Raw genomic sequence first — 14,884 nt, forward strand, 5'->3', positions numbered from 1 at the left:
AAAAGAAAAAGGTTCAGGGAGGCTTTCCATTGCACTGTAGTTGTTAGGGAAGGCTGGGCTTTGCACTTTGGTCAGCACTGGCAATTCTGCCTCTGATGCATTACCTTGGGTCAGTTTCTTGACCTCTCCATGCCTCACTGGCCCAGAGCATGGGAGGATAACAGGGCCTAGCTCACAGGGTTGTTGGGAGAACTGAAAGAGAGAACGTGTACAGGGTTTGGAACGATGCTTGGCACATGGCACTGATTCAAGAAACGTCTGTTGTCATGGTTCTCAAACTTGAACTTGCATTAGAATCATCTGGAAGGGCAGGGTGTGGTGGCTCATGCCTGTAATCCCAGCACTTTGGGAGGCCAAGGCAGACTGCCTAAACTCAGGAGTTTGAGACCAGCCTGGGCAACATGTAAGAACCCCTTCTATACTAAAACTACAAAAACAAAAATAAACAAAAAGACACCGGGTATGGGGGGTGTGCGCCTGCAGTCCCAGCTACTCAGGAGGCTGAAGGGGGAGGATCACTTGAGCCCAGAGGGCGGAGGCTGCAGTGAGCCGAGATCCTGCCACTGCCCTCCAGCCTAGGTGACAGAGCAAGAACCTGTCTCAAAAAAGAAAAAAAGGAATCACCTGGAAGGTTTGTTGAATACATTTCTGGGCTCTACCTTCGGCATTTCTGAATCACTAGAGCCAGGGTGGAGCCTGCAAACCAGGATTAATTAGATTAATTAGCATTGGAATTAGTATTTGCGTTTCTAACAAATTCCCAGGAGATGCTGATGCAGTGTCACCAGGATGCTACTTTGAGTGCCACTGCCTTCTTACCTGTGAGTCCTTTACTTCACTCTTGCTGCAGTAAATGGCCAGAGCAGGAGAGTTTTCCAGAGACGCTGGAATTCTTCATAAATCCTCCTTTTTTAGGCAGAAGCGCTCGCTGAGATGAACCAGGGTGTCCTGGAGGCCTGAGGTAGTGCTGGGTACATGGATTCCCAGCCAGAGGTGCCCCTCAGGGGAGCTTTGTTAAAAGTCCACACTCTGGGGCCACCCCAGTTGCAGGAGGTCTGAGAGAGGCCTGGATGTGGAAAGGAGGTCCCAGGAAGGGCCTGGATGTGGAAAGGAGGTCCCAGCAGGGGCCTGGATGTGGAAAGGGCCACCCCAGTTGCAGAAGGTATGAGGAGGGGAATCTGGATGTGGAACGAGGCCCCAGGAGACTAGAATGCCCAGTGGAGATTGGGAGGAGAGCCACCAGGAGACGGGGATTATTCTGAGTCCTACGCTCACTGGTGAGGGACAGTTTCCCCCTGCCAGGGCCAGGTGGCTGTGAAAGAGCTCAGGCCCTAACTGGACTGGGGTCATGAGGCCTCCCTCCCCAAGCGAACAGCTGACCAGAGGCTCATCTGAGAGGCAACCAGGAGCCCACCTGGCCAAGGTGGAACAACTTAGTTTCAGTTAGTGACTCACCATGTGACCTTCGCAACTCCCTAGAATTAGGAGTTTGGATTAGCAATTCCTAACCATTTTACATTACGGCCCCCTCCAAGTGAGAAGAGCAATGGTCCCACTCCTGGGAAGGAATATAGTACATAAAATTTGCTTGGACCAGGCCAGGCATGGTGGCTCACACCTATAATCCTAGCACTTTGGGAGGCCGATGTGGGAGAAACGCTTAAATTTGGGAGTTAGAGACCAACCTAGGCAACGTAGCGAGACCTCACCTCTAACAACAAAAAAAGTGCTGGTCGGGTGCGGAGGCCCACACCTGTAATCCCAACACTTTGGGAGGCCAAGGCGAGTGGATCACCTGACGTCGGGAGTTTGAGACCAGCATGGCCCAAATGGTGAAACCCCATCTCTACTAAAGATACAGAAACTTAGTGGGGCATGGTGGTGGGCACCTGTAATCCCAGCTATTCAGGAGGCTGAGGCAGGAGAATTGCTTAAACCCAGGAGGTGGAGGTTGCAGTGAGCTGAGATGGTGCCACTGCAGTCCAACCTGGGCAACAGAGTGAGACTACATCTGAAAAAAAAAAAAAAAAAAAGAAAAGTGCTTGTACCCTCTGAGGGCAATAGACCCCTGAGGCTTTTCTGTAGATCCCGCTGTTTCTCACTAGTAAGAGAAATTATCGCTAATGGTTGAGCATGTACTTTATGCCATGGACTGTTCTGCACATGTATTAACACAATTCCTCCTTGCAGTAATTCTGTAAGGTAGGTTCCACTGTCACCTACATCTGACAGAGGAGGGCGCAGCAGGGAGCAGCTTGCCCAGAGTCACACAGTGAGGAAGTGATGGGGAGGCTGCAGACATAGACACGGTCGGGAGTCAGCAGGGGAGGTGCTGAAACACTGCCATCCCACCCACTTCCACCCTGGACTGGCGGCCCCCCGGCTCTCAGAGTCCCAGCATTTGGGCGATACTGATAGAGAATCTCAGCCTCCTGCCTCCCTGCTGGCCCCAAGTGAAGAGCGTGTTTTCTGGGGCTCCTCTGCAGGGCTATTCTCCATCACTTCTGCCTGACGGTTGTCCCCATGCTCACGTTTCTCCTTCTGAGATGGGAAGGTGCTGAGAAGGGGTCCCACAGTGGGGATTTGTTCTGGACCCCACAACTCGGAGACCCTAGCTGTCCTTCCCACAGGTATCCTCAGTTCACAACCTCTCCCCACCCAGCTCTCCCAAACTGGGCAGCAACGAGGGGAATAAACCCCAGGACCCAAGGGGCGCCATCCCCGGAGCTGGGCAAGCCTGGCTGTGCTTTCGCCCACCATAGGTTGCTGGAGGAGAATCAGCAAGCCCAGCGGGCCAGGGAGGTGGAGACGCTCCGCCAGGAACACCGGAAGGAGATGCAGGCCATGGTGGCAGATTTCAGTAGTGCTCAGGCCCAGCTCCAGGCCCGGCTGGCTGCCCTGGAAGCCGAGTAAGTGAGGCCTTGGGCCCCAGGGAGGGACTAGCAAATGTACCATTTGGTAGGGTGGCCAACTCACCCCAGTGGCCCTGGGCTTTCCTGGTTTTCAAATGAAAAGTCCTGGGTTCTGGCCGGGCCCGATGGCTCACACCTGAAATCCCAGCACTTTGGGAGGCCACGACAGGCGGATCACTTGAGCTAAGGAGTTTGAGACCAGCCTGACCAACATGGTGAACCCCCATCTCTACTAAAAACACAAAATTAACCAGCTATGATGATACATGCCTGCAATTCGAGCTACTTGGGAGGCTGAGGCAGGAGGATCACTTGAGCCTGGGAGGTGGAGGTTTCAGTGAGCCGAGATTGGGCCATTGCACTCCAGCTTCAGCGACAGAGCAAGTTTGGGGGGATGGGGATGGGGAGGAACAAGCCAAGGGGTCATCATTCTCCCTTCATTTTATGAGAATGTGTTCCCCTTTCCTGCAGGTCACTGGGAATCTGTGAGGATGAGCGTTGGTTTAATCCTCACACTTGGAAGAAATCAGAAGGATCAGGGCTGCTCAATTATGAGCATTTGCTCTGTTCTAATAGTATCATCTCATTTAATCATCACAACAGTACTTGAGGGTAGAGTCGTTATTCCCACTGGTCCCTCATGCACACATATTGTATTTATTCATTCAACAAATATTTGTTAAGGACCCACTGTATGCACCGCACTGCTTTAGGCTCTAGAGTTACAGTGAAGAACAAAACAAAGACAGTGTCCATAGGCTCACAAATTCTGCTGAGGACTCAGATAAGAAATAAGCAAACAGGCTGGGCTTGGTGGCTTATGCCTGTAATCCCAGCACTTTGCATGGCTGAGGCTTGAGCCCAGGGAGGATCCCTTGAGCCCAGGAGTTTGAGACCTGCCTGGGCAACATTGTAAAACTCTGTCTCACAAAAAATTAAGAAATAAAAAAAATTAGCTGGGCATGGTGGTGTGTGCCTGTAGTCCCAGCTACTTGGGAGGCTGAGGTGGGAGGATCATCTGAGCCCAAGAGGTTGAGGTTGCAGTGATCCATGATTGCACCACTGTACCCCAGCCTGGGTTACAGAGAGAGAGAGACTCTGTCTCAAAACGAAACAAAATAGACCCAGTCTCAATAAAAAGAAAAACCAAGCAGTTAAATTCATAACAGGTGGTGAAAGTGCTAGAAGACAGGATTGGGAGTGGCAAGTGTGGGCAAAAGAAGGCCTCTTTGAGGAGGTGACATTTAAGTACAAGGAGGTGAGGGCACTCCTGAGCCATCTGGATGAAGAGCATTGGAAGCAGATGCCACATCTGGTGCAAAGGCCCTGGGCCTGCTTCACGTTCCTGAAAACAGCCCAAAGGCTTGTGTGGCTAAACAGTGAGAGGGAGGGTGAGTGGGAGGACAGGAGCTGGGCGGAGGAACCCCTGCCCTGATGGGAAGGAATTTGGATGTGTTCAGAGTGCCCTGGGAAGCCATCGCAAGGTATTGGGCAGCAGTGACATGGCCTGACTGCTGAGAAGAAATGGGGAGGGGGTGACTGGCAGGAAGACCTTTTAGGATGTGATGGCTGCAAGCCAGGTCCTGGCAGGCAAAGCCACTTGCCCAAGGTCAGGCAACATTAAGTGAATTTAAATGTCACCTGTCTGACCTTTAGCCTGAGCTCTTAAAAACTTCTCCACTGTCTCCAATACAAAGCAAATCATCCAAAAGCCAGCAGGAAAGGTTTTACCAGCTACAGTCTACGGGGCACTTGCTATGTAAGCCAGGGGCCCATTATCACACGGAATTCTCACAACCACCCAGTTCTATGGCCAGTTTAAAGAAGAGGGAACCGAGGCCCACACACAGGTGAAATGATGCTCAAGGTCACATATCTAGAAAAAAGCAGAGCCAGTATTAGAGCCCGGTCATCTCACTCAAAGCCCTGGGCTCTTATCAACTCCTGTCAGTAGGTCATCTGCAGCCCTAGCCCTGCTCGCCTCCCCACCCAGTTCCACCCTGGCTTCACACTGAAAAAGCAGGCAGTGGGTACTGGCCACGGGCCGTGCTCCGTGTCCGCCTGCAGATGGCGCCAGAGCTTTAAGAGAACCTGCGGGCCTCGGGCGGAGTTGGGGGCATGTTCCTGCCCTGGGCTGTTCTCCCAGCAGCATCCCTGGCTCTTGAAGCCCCGCTGTGTGCAGCACTCTGTGCACACAGGGGACCTTTGGTTCCTGGCCCTGCAGCCTCAGGGGACCTGACAGAGCTGGGATCCTGGGTTCCGCCATCCATTTCCCTGGGAGGCCCTGGCTAAACCTCTGCTGCTATCTGGGCCTCCCCCGCCGGGCTGAACACTCGATGGCATTCCCATCGCGTGCACTTATTCTCCCGCCTTGTTGAGTAATTGCTCTAAGGGGGACCTGACTGCATACCTGCTTGGAACAGACTGAAAGATTCTGGAGAGAAGCCAGGGAAGGGAGCGTCCAGGCCTGAGGACCTTCAGCTCATAGGCCGCCTGCAGACCCGGCTGAAGGAGAGAGAGGACATCATCAGGCAGCTCACGGTGAGGCAATCAGGGGGCGCCTTGCCCACGTGCCTGGCCGGGCACTGCGGGTTCCCCAAGGGAGGGGTGTTCACTTGCATTCAGCATTTCTCTAGGTGCCCTAACATCTTCCTTTATAAAGAATGCTTTCGGGCTGGGTGCGGTGGCTCACACCTGTAATCCCAGCACTTTGGGAGGCTGAGAAAGGTGGATCACTTGAGGTCAGGAGTTCGAGACCAGCCTGGTCAACATGGTGAACCCTCGTCTCTACTAAAAATACAAAAATTAGCTGGGTGTGGTGGTGGGCGCCTGTAATCCCAGCTACTAGGGAGGCTGAGGCAGGAAAATCACTTGAACCCAGGAGCCAGAGGTTGCAGTGAGCCGAGATCACTCCACTGCACTGGCCTGGGTGATAGTGCAAGATTCTGTCTCAAAGAAAAAAAAAAAAGAATCCTTTCTTTTCTATTATTAAAGAAGACATACTCACTAAAAAATTAATACAGGAAAACAGACAGAAAAAAGATCATTTGTCCGATGATAATAATTTTTTTTTTTAACTTACAGAATTTGAAAAAATGTAGAATGGCTTATGTTTGAATTTTAGTAGAATCAATAGATGTTTTTATTGTCGTTCTTTTTGGTAAAAATGACCACCTGTTTTCTACTTAGCAAAGCCACTCCCTAGACCCCTTGAAAAGAACCCAACTCCCTCTGATTCAGTATCCACCCAAGGCCTGCTGGTCATTTCTTGGGAATGTCTCCCCCTCCACCTGCTCCTGCCCACCCACCTACCTTCTGTATCTCCAGGTGCTTTGAAAATTAGGTGACACTGATAAGGAATTATTGCTCATTTGCTAAGTGTGAACAGGTATTGTGAGTTTTTAAAGTAATCCTTATTTCTTAGAAATATTGTTTTTATAGAGAAATTTATGTAATAACTGGAATTTAATACTAATACAGCAGGAGAGAAAAAAAGTGGAAAATGACACATACAGACAAGATTGGCCATACAGTTATAATAGGTAAAGTGGGGGATGGATTTCATTACCCTCTCTACGTTTGTATGTGTTAGAAAACACAAATGTAAACAAAAGACAGAGGAAGAAAGAAGGTGAAATCCTTTGCATACCTGGAGGTTTTCTTTCTTTGCCTTACTTTCTGCAGTAGGTTACCTTCACATGCCAAGAACAATTGGATTTCCAGTATCCTAAAGCATAACCTGCCCTTTTCTTTACAAGAGGGGCTGGGGACATAAAAGATCAAGAGGAAAGGTGCTTCCTCAAAGCTTCAGGGGCTGGCAGTTTGATTCTCACTGCCTTCCCCTTCCTCCCCTGGACTTTCCTTCTCTCTGTATTCTGTCCTCACAGTCATCTTCCTTCAGGTTAAACCCAGTGCTGTGTGGTTAGGTTCACTTAGACTCAGTTGTATTGCTTTTTCAGGAAGAGAGAAGATTTCACTACACAGCATTCCCCAGTGCAATGTCCCACCGGAATCGATCTTTTTCTTTCAATCCTCACCCGGGATATTTGACTCCTTCCATGAAGGTAAATTGGTTCTACTGGTTTTAATGCATTATACAATTCTGTTCGTTTCATTTTTCTTAAAGGTAACCACAGGTTATTGATGGGCTGGTGTACGCTCAGAGAAATATTCATTGGAATAAAAGCACCCATAAGAAACAGTCCAAAGTACTAATAGTGTAATCTGGCTGGGCAGATTATGAGTGATTTTTATTTTTTATGGGTTTTTGTATTTTCCAAACTTTTTAGAGTAAATATGTGTCAGTATTAAGAACAGCTCTATCTAGGTAATGGGAGGAAGAAGAAGAGTAAGAATCTTCCACTTCTTATTTCTGTATGTATTTTTGGAATTTTTCACATCCGATTCTCTTATCTGCTATCACAAAATCCTAAAGGCTATCACAAAATCCTAAAGGATCTTTGAAAATAGTATTTTTGGCCAGGTGTGATGGCTCACATCTGTAATCCCAGCACTCTGGGAGGCCGAGGTGGGTGGATTTCTAGAGGTCAGGATTTCAAGACCAGCCTTGTCAATATGGTGAAACTCCATCTCTATTAAAAAATAGAAAAATTAGCTGGGTGTGGTGGTGGACGCCTGTAATCCCAGCTTCTCGGAAGGCTAAGGCAGGAGAATTGATTGAACCCAGGAGACGGAGGGTGCAGTGAGCCGAGATCACACCACTGAACTCTAGCCTGGGCAACAGAGCAAGACTCCATCTCAAAAAAATTTTAAAAATAATTCACAGGACAATACACTTGTGACCTAACTAATGTGATCTCATTTGTAGTTTTTATGTATCCCTCAGTGTGACGAAATGTAAATTTCACTCCAGAAATGTGAATGCATTTGAGGCTATGGTGGGCCCAGCTCCTGCTGAGGGTGTTATATGACCTTCTAAAATCTTAAACAAAATTTAGTTGCAAAACACATCCATCTCCAAAAGTTCTGGCTAAGAGATTGTGAACATACATATATCTTTATAATACAAAATGAAGATTAGAAGGAAAAGTGCTTTAAAAAATAGCATGTAAGTATATAAATAAAATTGTTGCTTCTTCTCCTGTGCAATTTTGATTGGGTGAGCATTATTTGCTTTTACAACAATGCTTTTTTTTTTTTTTTTTGCATTGCATTGCAATAACCTTTCCATTAACACAAACAGAAGAAGAAGATGGAGGACGTGCCCAGCCGCGTGGTCAGCGTGCCAAACCTTGCCTCCTACGCAAAGAACTTCCTGAGTGGCGATCTGAGCTCCAGGATTAATGCCCCTCCAATAACTAAATCACCCAGCTTGGACCCAAGCCCCAGCTGTGGCCGGCCCTACAAACCCAACCAGTCTCTGGATGCAAAAACTGCCACAAGGTTCCGGGGGTTGTTGGGGACAGAGGCCCTGATTCTGTTTCCCCATAGATAAAAGGGAAATTAGGATTCTTTCTGGCACCTGCTAAGTACTTGGCATTTGGGTGATATAAAGAGTAGCAAAACAAGCCTTGCCTGAAAAAATGATAATTCGGCCAAAAGGAAAGACTGTGTAAGAGAAGAGAATTATGTCATTTGGAAGGAGTACTATTCCCGGTACCGAATTCCAGAAGGCCCTTTTTCATGCATGATTAGATAAGGGACACTGAATCACTTAGCTGAAAACTTCAGAATGGGTTACACAAAAGGTAGACCCCATCTGGCCTGGAGGTCTGAATTCAAATCACACTCCTCCTCATTCTTAGCTGTGTGGTCTTGGACAGGTCACTTGACCTCTCCAGGTTACCATATCCTTGCCTCTAAAATGAAGACAATATAGCATCTATCTCATCAGACTAATGTGAGACTAAAGGCATTAATCCATAGGACATACTTAGCACAGGACTTAGCACAGAAATCTTTAATATAGTTTCAGTATTATTACTAATATTATTCCTCAAGATTTACTGTATCCCCTTGGAATTCTAAACTCTCTTAATCAGGCCAGGCACGGTGGCTGACACCTGTAATCCCAGCACTCCGGGAGGCCGAGGTGGGTAGATCACCTAAGGTCAGATTTTTGAGACCAGCCTGGCCAACATGGCAAACTCATCTCTACAAAAACTACAAAAATTAGCTGGGTGTGGTGGTCTGCGCCTGTAATTCCAGCTAATTGGGAGGCTGAGGAACATTGATCACTTGAACCCAGGAGCCTGGAGGTTGCAGTGAGCCAAGACCATGCCAGTGCACTCTAGCCTGGGCAACAGAGGGAGACTCTGTCTCAAAAAAAAATAAAAATAAAGTCCCTTAATCTTTAAGTTTGGTTAATCCTGCATAATTATCAGAGCTATAATCACTAAGTCTCAAAGGAACAACAGAGAAATAAACAATGGTGAATCTTCTGTTTTCAAAATGGGAATTAGACACTCCCTCCCCAGCCCCATCCTTTTCAACTTGCTTCTCATTACTAATTATTGGCTGGTCCCATTCGTGTATTTCTGAAGAGTAAATAAGCAGTTATCTTTCTCTGAAACTATGGTGGGTATTAAGTTGTTTACTGCATATTTAAACCATATAAAAAACATTTTCTTGTTTTTAGGACACCAGACGGTGAAACGGATCAACCCAAAGAAGCCCAGCAGAAACAGGGCTCTCCGCACCAGGAATGGTTTACCAAGTACTTTTCTTTCTAAGCTAATCTTTCAGATACATCACAAAGAGGATACCTGAAAAACATTTCTTTTAAATCATCTGATTGAAGGAATGAACTAAAACCAACCAACCAAATAATATGCTTGTAATATGATTTATATATGATAGCTAAAACAAATTTTTGCATTAACATTTCATACTGTTCTGCCAGGCACCGTGGCTCATGCCTGTAATCCCAGCACTTTGGGAGGCTGAGGCAGAGAGATCGCTTGAGTCCAGGAATTTGAGACCAGCCTGGGTAATATGGTGAAACCCAGTCTGTATAAAATATACAAAAATTAGCCAGGCATGGCGGCATGTGCTTGTGGTCCCAGGTAGTTGGGGGGCTGAGGTGGGAGGATTACTTGAACCTGGGAAGAAGAGGTTGCAGTGAGCCAAGATGGAACTCCTGCACTCCAACCAACCTGGGTGACAGAGGGAGACCCTGTCTCAAAAAAAAGAAAAAAAAATCATATTTTTCCATGGTGACAGTTCATGACAAATATCTTGACATTGAACAAACCAGTGTTATTAAAAAGCATCTACAGGGAAATGTTATTTGCATTACTAATGACCTATATTGTATTTCTAGTGTCTAAAACATCATACTCCATTTTGTGGAATATCAGACTTTGTGACTTCCATGATCTACTTTAAAAGTGGTTTAACTGTCCTTAGGATGCTAGTCAACTCACAGATGAGTTTTTTCTATGTAAAATGATACAATTCCAAAATGCACATCTAACCTCAAGAGGAAGACGAATAAAAGTTCAAAATAAACAGGAAAGCCAACTAAAAAGAAAACAAACCAAACCTACCAGAAATGGATGGTAGCATGCTTGGATTGAATTTTTCACTTGCTTGGTCTAAGACAAGCAGCAGATTATATATAGATGGGATAACACCTACCTCTAAAAGGGCTTTGAAAGGATTATGCAAGATAATGTAAGTTAACATGAATTGGAATTAAGCACCACAGGTTTTTCTGTAAATAACCAAGCCCAGCCGTTATAGGTCTCAATTTAATGACTGCAGTGTCAACCTGATCATTTGTGAAGGCCTCTAGACGATCTGGTATTTGAAGTCAAAGATCTTCTAGACTGGGCACCTGGCTCATGCTTGTAATCCCAACACCTTGGGAGGCCGAGATGGGAGGAGAACTTGAGGCCAGGAATTTGAGACCAGCCTGGGCAACACAGTAAGACCCTCCATCTCTACAAAAAGAATTAGCCAGGCACAGTGATGGGCACCTGTCGTCCCAGCTACTTAGGAGGCTGAAGCAGGAGAATAGTATGAGCCCAAGAGTTCGAGATCAGCCTGGGCAACACAGTGAGACCCCATCTCTACAGATAAAAACAAACAACAACAAACTCCTGAACCTCTGGTCTTTGGGTTGGAGCCATTTGTCTCATGGTGCGTTGCTTCTTCACTGCATGGATTTCCAGTGGATTAAAGGAACTGGAATGGCTGTTCATGGTGCTTACACTGCTCTCAGTCCACACTGTCTTGTCTTACCTTCTGACGGAGCAATGTGATTTGACAAGACTCAATGCAACTTTCAGTGGGTTAAATACTTTTTCAGTCTTTGGTGCTGGCCCAGGAAGTGGCCCACAAACCAATGTTAATTCTATGCATTGTCAAACCTTTGCTCTTTGAATAAAACTTTGAACAGCTGGGCAATAAAAATGGTTGACTTGTACTGATTTTTTTAAAGAAAGGTAAAATGAGGACAGCTTGGAAACAGAAAGTTCAGTTCCCATTAACCTCAATCACATAATCTTCAAAAAAGCAAAGCTGATTACATATTATAACTGTCATGTTGACAGAAAACTAAACTTACGTATTAAAGGTGAATTTCCTGTCTAATCAAAACAAGGTCCCAATACATTTTTAAATGCAAATACTTGTCACTATACATGTAGCATGCCATATTGTTTTTCATTACCAAATATTTTTTCTTTTCTTAGGGTGTCTCAGCTGGTTTAGGCTGCTATAACAAAATATCTTACTTATACTAGATAATTTATAAATAATAGAAATGTATCGCTCACAGTCCTAGAGGCTAAATCCAAGATCAAGGCACCAGCAGGTTTGGAATCTGGTGAGGGCCCATTCCTTAGAGATGGGTGCCTGCTATGTATCCTTATAAGGTGGAAGAGGCAAGAGATCATCCCTAAGCTTCTTTTGTAAGAGTACTTATCCCATTCATGAGGGTGAAGCCCTCATGAATCCACTGCGTCCCAAAAGCCCCACCTCTTAATACTATTACATTGACATTAGGTTCCAACCTACGAATTCTGGGAGGGATACCAACATTCAGACCGCAGCAGTGAACGTTGTAGGACTGCTCTTTATTTTGTGCTTTCAAAAAGATTACATACAGGTGGTTCTATTTTTGTGTGTTGAAACATTTCCCCAACATAGTGTAATTCCTGGTAACTAGCAAAGCAGGCTACACTTTGCATTTCTGTCCCTTAACTCAGCATAATCTCTGGGCAGGGAGAGAATTTTACTAATTGAGACCCTACATCTGTTTTGACTCCTTTCTTGTTGCAGATGACTAAAAAATCTTAAATTTCTAAATTCTACCCTGCAGTGATTATATCTTTGTTAACAAAATCTTTGCATGCTTCTATAATTTTTTTCTTGAGGCCACGTGCCTTGAGTATTCAAGGAAGGCATTTAAGGACACAAACTTAAGCTCTTTGTTTGATTTAATCAGACTGCCATTCAAAAAGTTTCTAGTAATTTACACCCTCACCAGCAGTAAATGAAACTGTCTGTGCTCTAACACTATTGACAAAAAATACAATTTGATAGATAAAACATTCTTCCTATTTTAGTTTGAATAATGATTCCATCAGTCTCTCAAGAGCAGAGTGGTCTAGAGATGACAGTGAGGATGTGAAGGTTACAGTGGAGATGGAGATAAATTATCCAATATGGGTTTAAGTTGGGAGAGAGAAACAACGGGATTTGATGGTAAATCTCTTCAGGCTGCTTATTATGACAGCGGAGAAGTTAACATGTTCCTGCAGTAAAACTGAAAGGAATACTCTGTTCCACATGAATGCAAAGTGTTCCATAACTGGGATAGGTAAGAATGGATTCGCCCAGTCAATGGCTGCATACCACGTACCTGAGCCCTGAACTGCTCTAACACTGATGTAATTTCCAACCCAGCAATTGTTATTGAGGTTACTTGGTTGACAGTTTTTCTCCAGCATCCATCAGGATTCTGCAGATCAGGCTGACAAATTACATGGATGTATGATTGGGACCATCTTACTGGCATCTGTCAGATTTCCAAGGGTAGCACTGATCTTCACCATCACCTCCCCTCCACCCCCAGGATACAGTATTGTTTGTTTCTGAGACAGAGTCTTGCTCTGTCGCTCAAGCTGGGGTGTAGTGGCGCGATCTCAGCTCACTGGCAACCTCCACCTCCCGGTTTCAAGCAATTCTCCTGCCTCACCCTCCTATGTAGCTGGGATTACAGGCACCTGCCAGCATGCCCACCTAATTATATTTTTAGTAGAAACAGTGTCTCACCATGCTGGCCAGGCTGGTCCCGAACTCCTGACCTCAAAGTGATCCGCCCACTTTAGCCTCCCAAAGTGCTGGAATTAACAGGCATGAGCCACCGTGCCTGGCCTCAGTATTGTTTTTGATTGACTAATTTCTACCAGGTCCTCAAAGATAACCACAGAGGCCCTGGGTACTCAGTCATCTCATCAGTTTCTCACTATTCCCCTGCAGGAAACTGACACTCTACTGTCCTTTTGTGAAGTACTCCCCTTACCTCCCACAGGTTTCATTCCACACATTCCCCTCCCTGGGGATATTTTCCCAGGGCATCACTGGTAGAATCCTCAGCAACTGGGCCGCCCCCTTGTGCCAGCGACTGTCCATACCTCACACACTGTTCTGGATGTGTTTTGTTGCCAGTTGGATAGTGAATGAGTCAGTCCCCAAGCTTCGTCCTACTGTCTGCTCTCAGACCACATCCAGGCACAATTGTCTCAGTAGGGTCTTCCATGAGGCACACCCCAAGACACAATTAGAAGTGTAAGACATTCGTTGGGGGTGTGAATGCCTTCAGCGAAATGCTACTAGAAACAACTGTATTTGAACAAGTTGGGTCTATTACTTGTTGTGGTGAGGGAGAACATTCATCACAGAGAATAGTAGGGCTTCTCAGACAGAGGGTGTCAGAACCTCTTTTAGGATTTTGGCCTTGGTTGGGTGATTCCAAGAAGTGAGGATTCATTCAGATTGGACGCTGTCAGAGTGAGGGCAACTGTAGGATTGGGCATCTCAATACATCTTATCTATAGGAAGCTGGACTAGAGTAGGGATAAAGGCTGTAACTGCTCTTTTTTTTTTATTAGCAGACTCCGTCTCAAAAAAAAAGCCTGTCATGAAGATGTGGGTAGCTTTACCTGTGGAGAGTGACAGCCCACAGGCAATCTGCATCTGGGAGCCTGACAAGGAAACTAAGTAGTATTTGAGGAGAAAGGCCTTCTGGTGGAACTTTCTACTTTTCAAAGAGCTACCACACCCAAGACAACCTTGGTTTCTTAAGAACACCCTGGAACCCTAGGTAGGTAGGCTGTTATCAACACATTGACCAGAGAAGAGAGGTGTGAAAACCTACATCAAATCCTGTTTCTGCCAAGGATTAAAGACTAGTCTCTCGACTGTGGGCAAACCACTTAAACTTCCTAAATCCCATATACTTCGTCCATAATCCTTCTCTTTCTGGAACCACAGAAATCACTAACACCCGAAGAGCACTTGCTACACATTCTGGCACCCTTGCTACTGACTTCCCATTCAACATGTCCTTCAGTCTGCAAAAATAATCCTGGGGGATAGGTCTTAGTCTTATCTGTATTTTACAGATTTATTATCTATCTGTGAAAATGGGAACAACAATATTGATTCTGTTATAAGCCTTCTAGAAGATTCAGCGAGATCATTTACAGAATGTGTATGGCACAGATGTTTGTTTGGAAGTTGAAAGCCTGAAGACTATGGGCAGGCCTAAGGTCAAGCACCACACCAGACCAGAACCCAACCCTGGACAATGAGAGGAGTCTTTCTTCCATGACATAATACTCCACTCCCCGGTACCAGGGCAGTGACTTGGTCAAGGGCATTTACAGTAGTTGAGAGGGGAACTTCAGAGGACGGCTTGTGATTTTCTCCCTGAAAAAGTCAACAGCTCAGAGGGTTTCTTAGAGGGTTATTCCTCACTCAGCAAGATGTTTACAAACAGA

The 14,884-nt window shown here is 45.9% G+C and overlaps 1 protein-coding gene across 4 annotated transcripts in view; it reads left to right on the forward strand.

Moving 5' to 3' along the window:
* The window catches only part of FAM184B (family with sequence similarity 184 member B), a 141,825-nt gene extending 130,543 nt beyond the window's left edge, over positions 1-11,282 (forward strand). For 3 of the 4 annotated variants that reach the window (XM_037742784.1, XM_037742786.1, XM_037742785.1), the window contains 5 exons: positions 2,763-2,909; positions 5,336-5,453; positions 6,872-6,976; positions 8,116-8,315; positions 9,511-9,909. In XM_037742784.1, the coding sequence (XP_037598712.1) occupies positions 2,763-2,909; positions 5,336-5,453; positions 6,872-6,976; positions 8,116-8,315; positions 9,511-9,604 (664 nt within the window). In that variant the 3' untranslated portion in view covers positions 9,605-9,909. Of the gene's footprint in view, positions 1-2,762; positions 2,910-5,335; positions 5,454-6,871; positions 6,977-8,115; positions 8,316-9,510 lie in introns of all 4 variants that reach the window. The other variant, XM_017540586.2, reaches the window with a different exon arrangement.
* Positions 11,283-14,884: the final 3,602 nt, after the last annotated feature.

Source organism: Cebus imitator, unplaced genomic scaffold (assembly GCF_001604975.1).
Source record: "Cebus imitator isolate Cc_AM_T3 unplaced genomic scaffold, Cebus_imitator-1.0 Scaffold127, whole genome shotgun sequence".
NCBI classification, from domain to species: Eukaryota; Metazoa; Chordata; class Mammalia; order Primates; family Cebidae; genus Cebus; species Cebus imitator.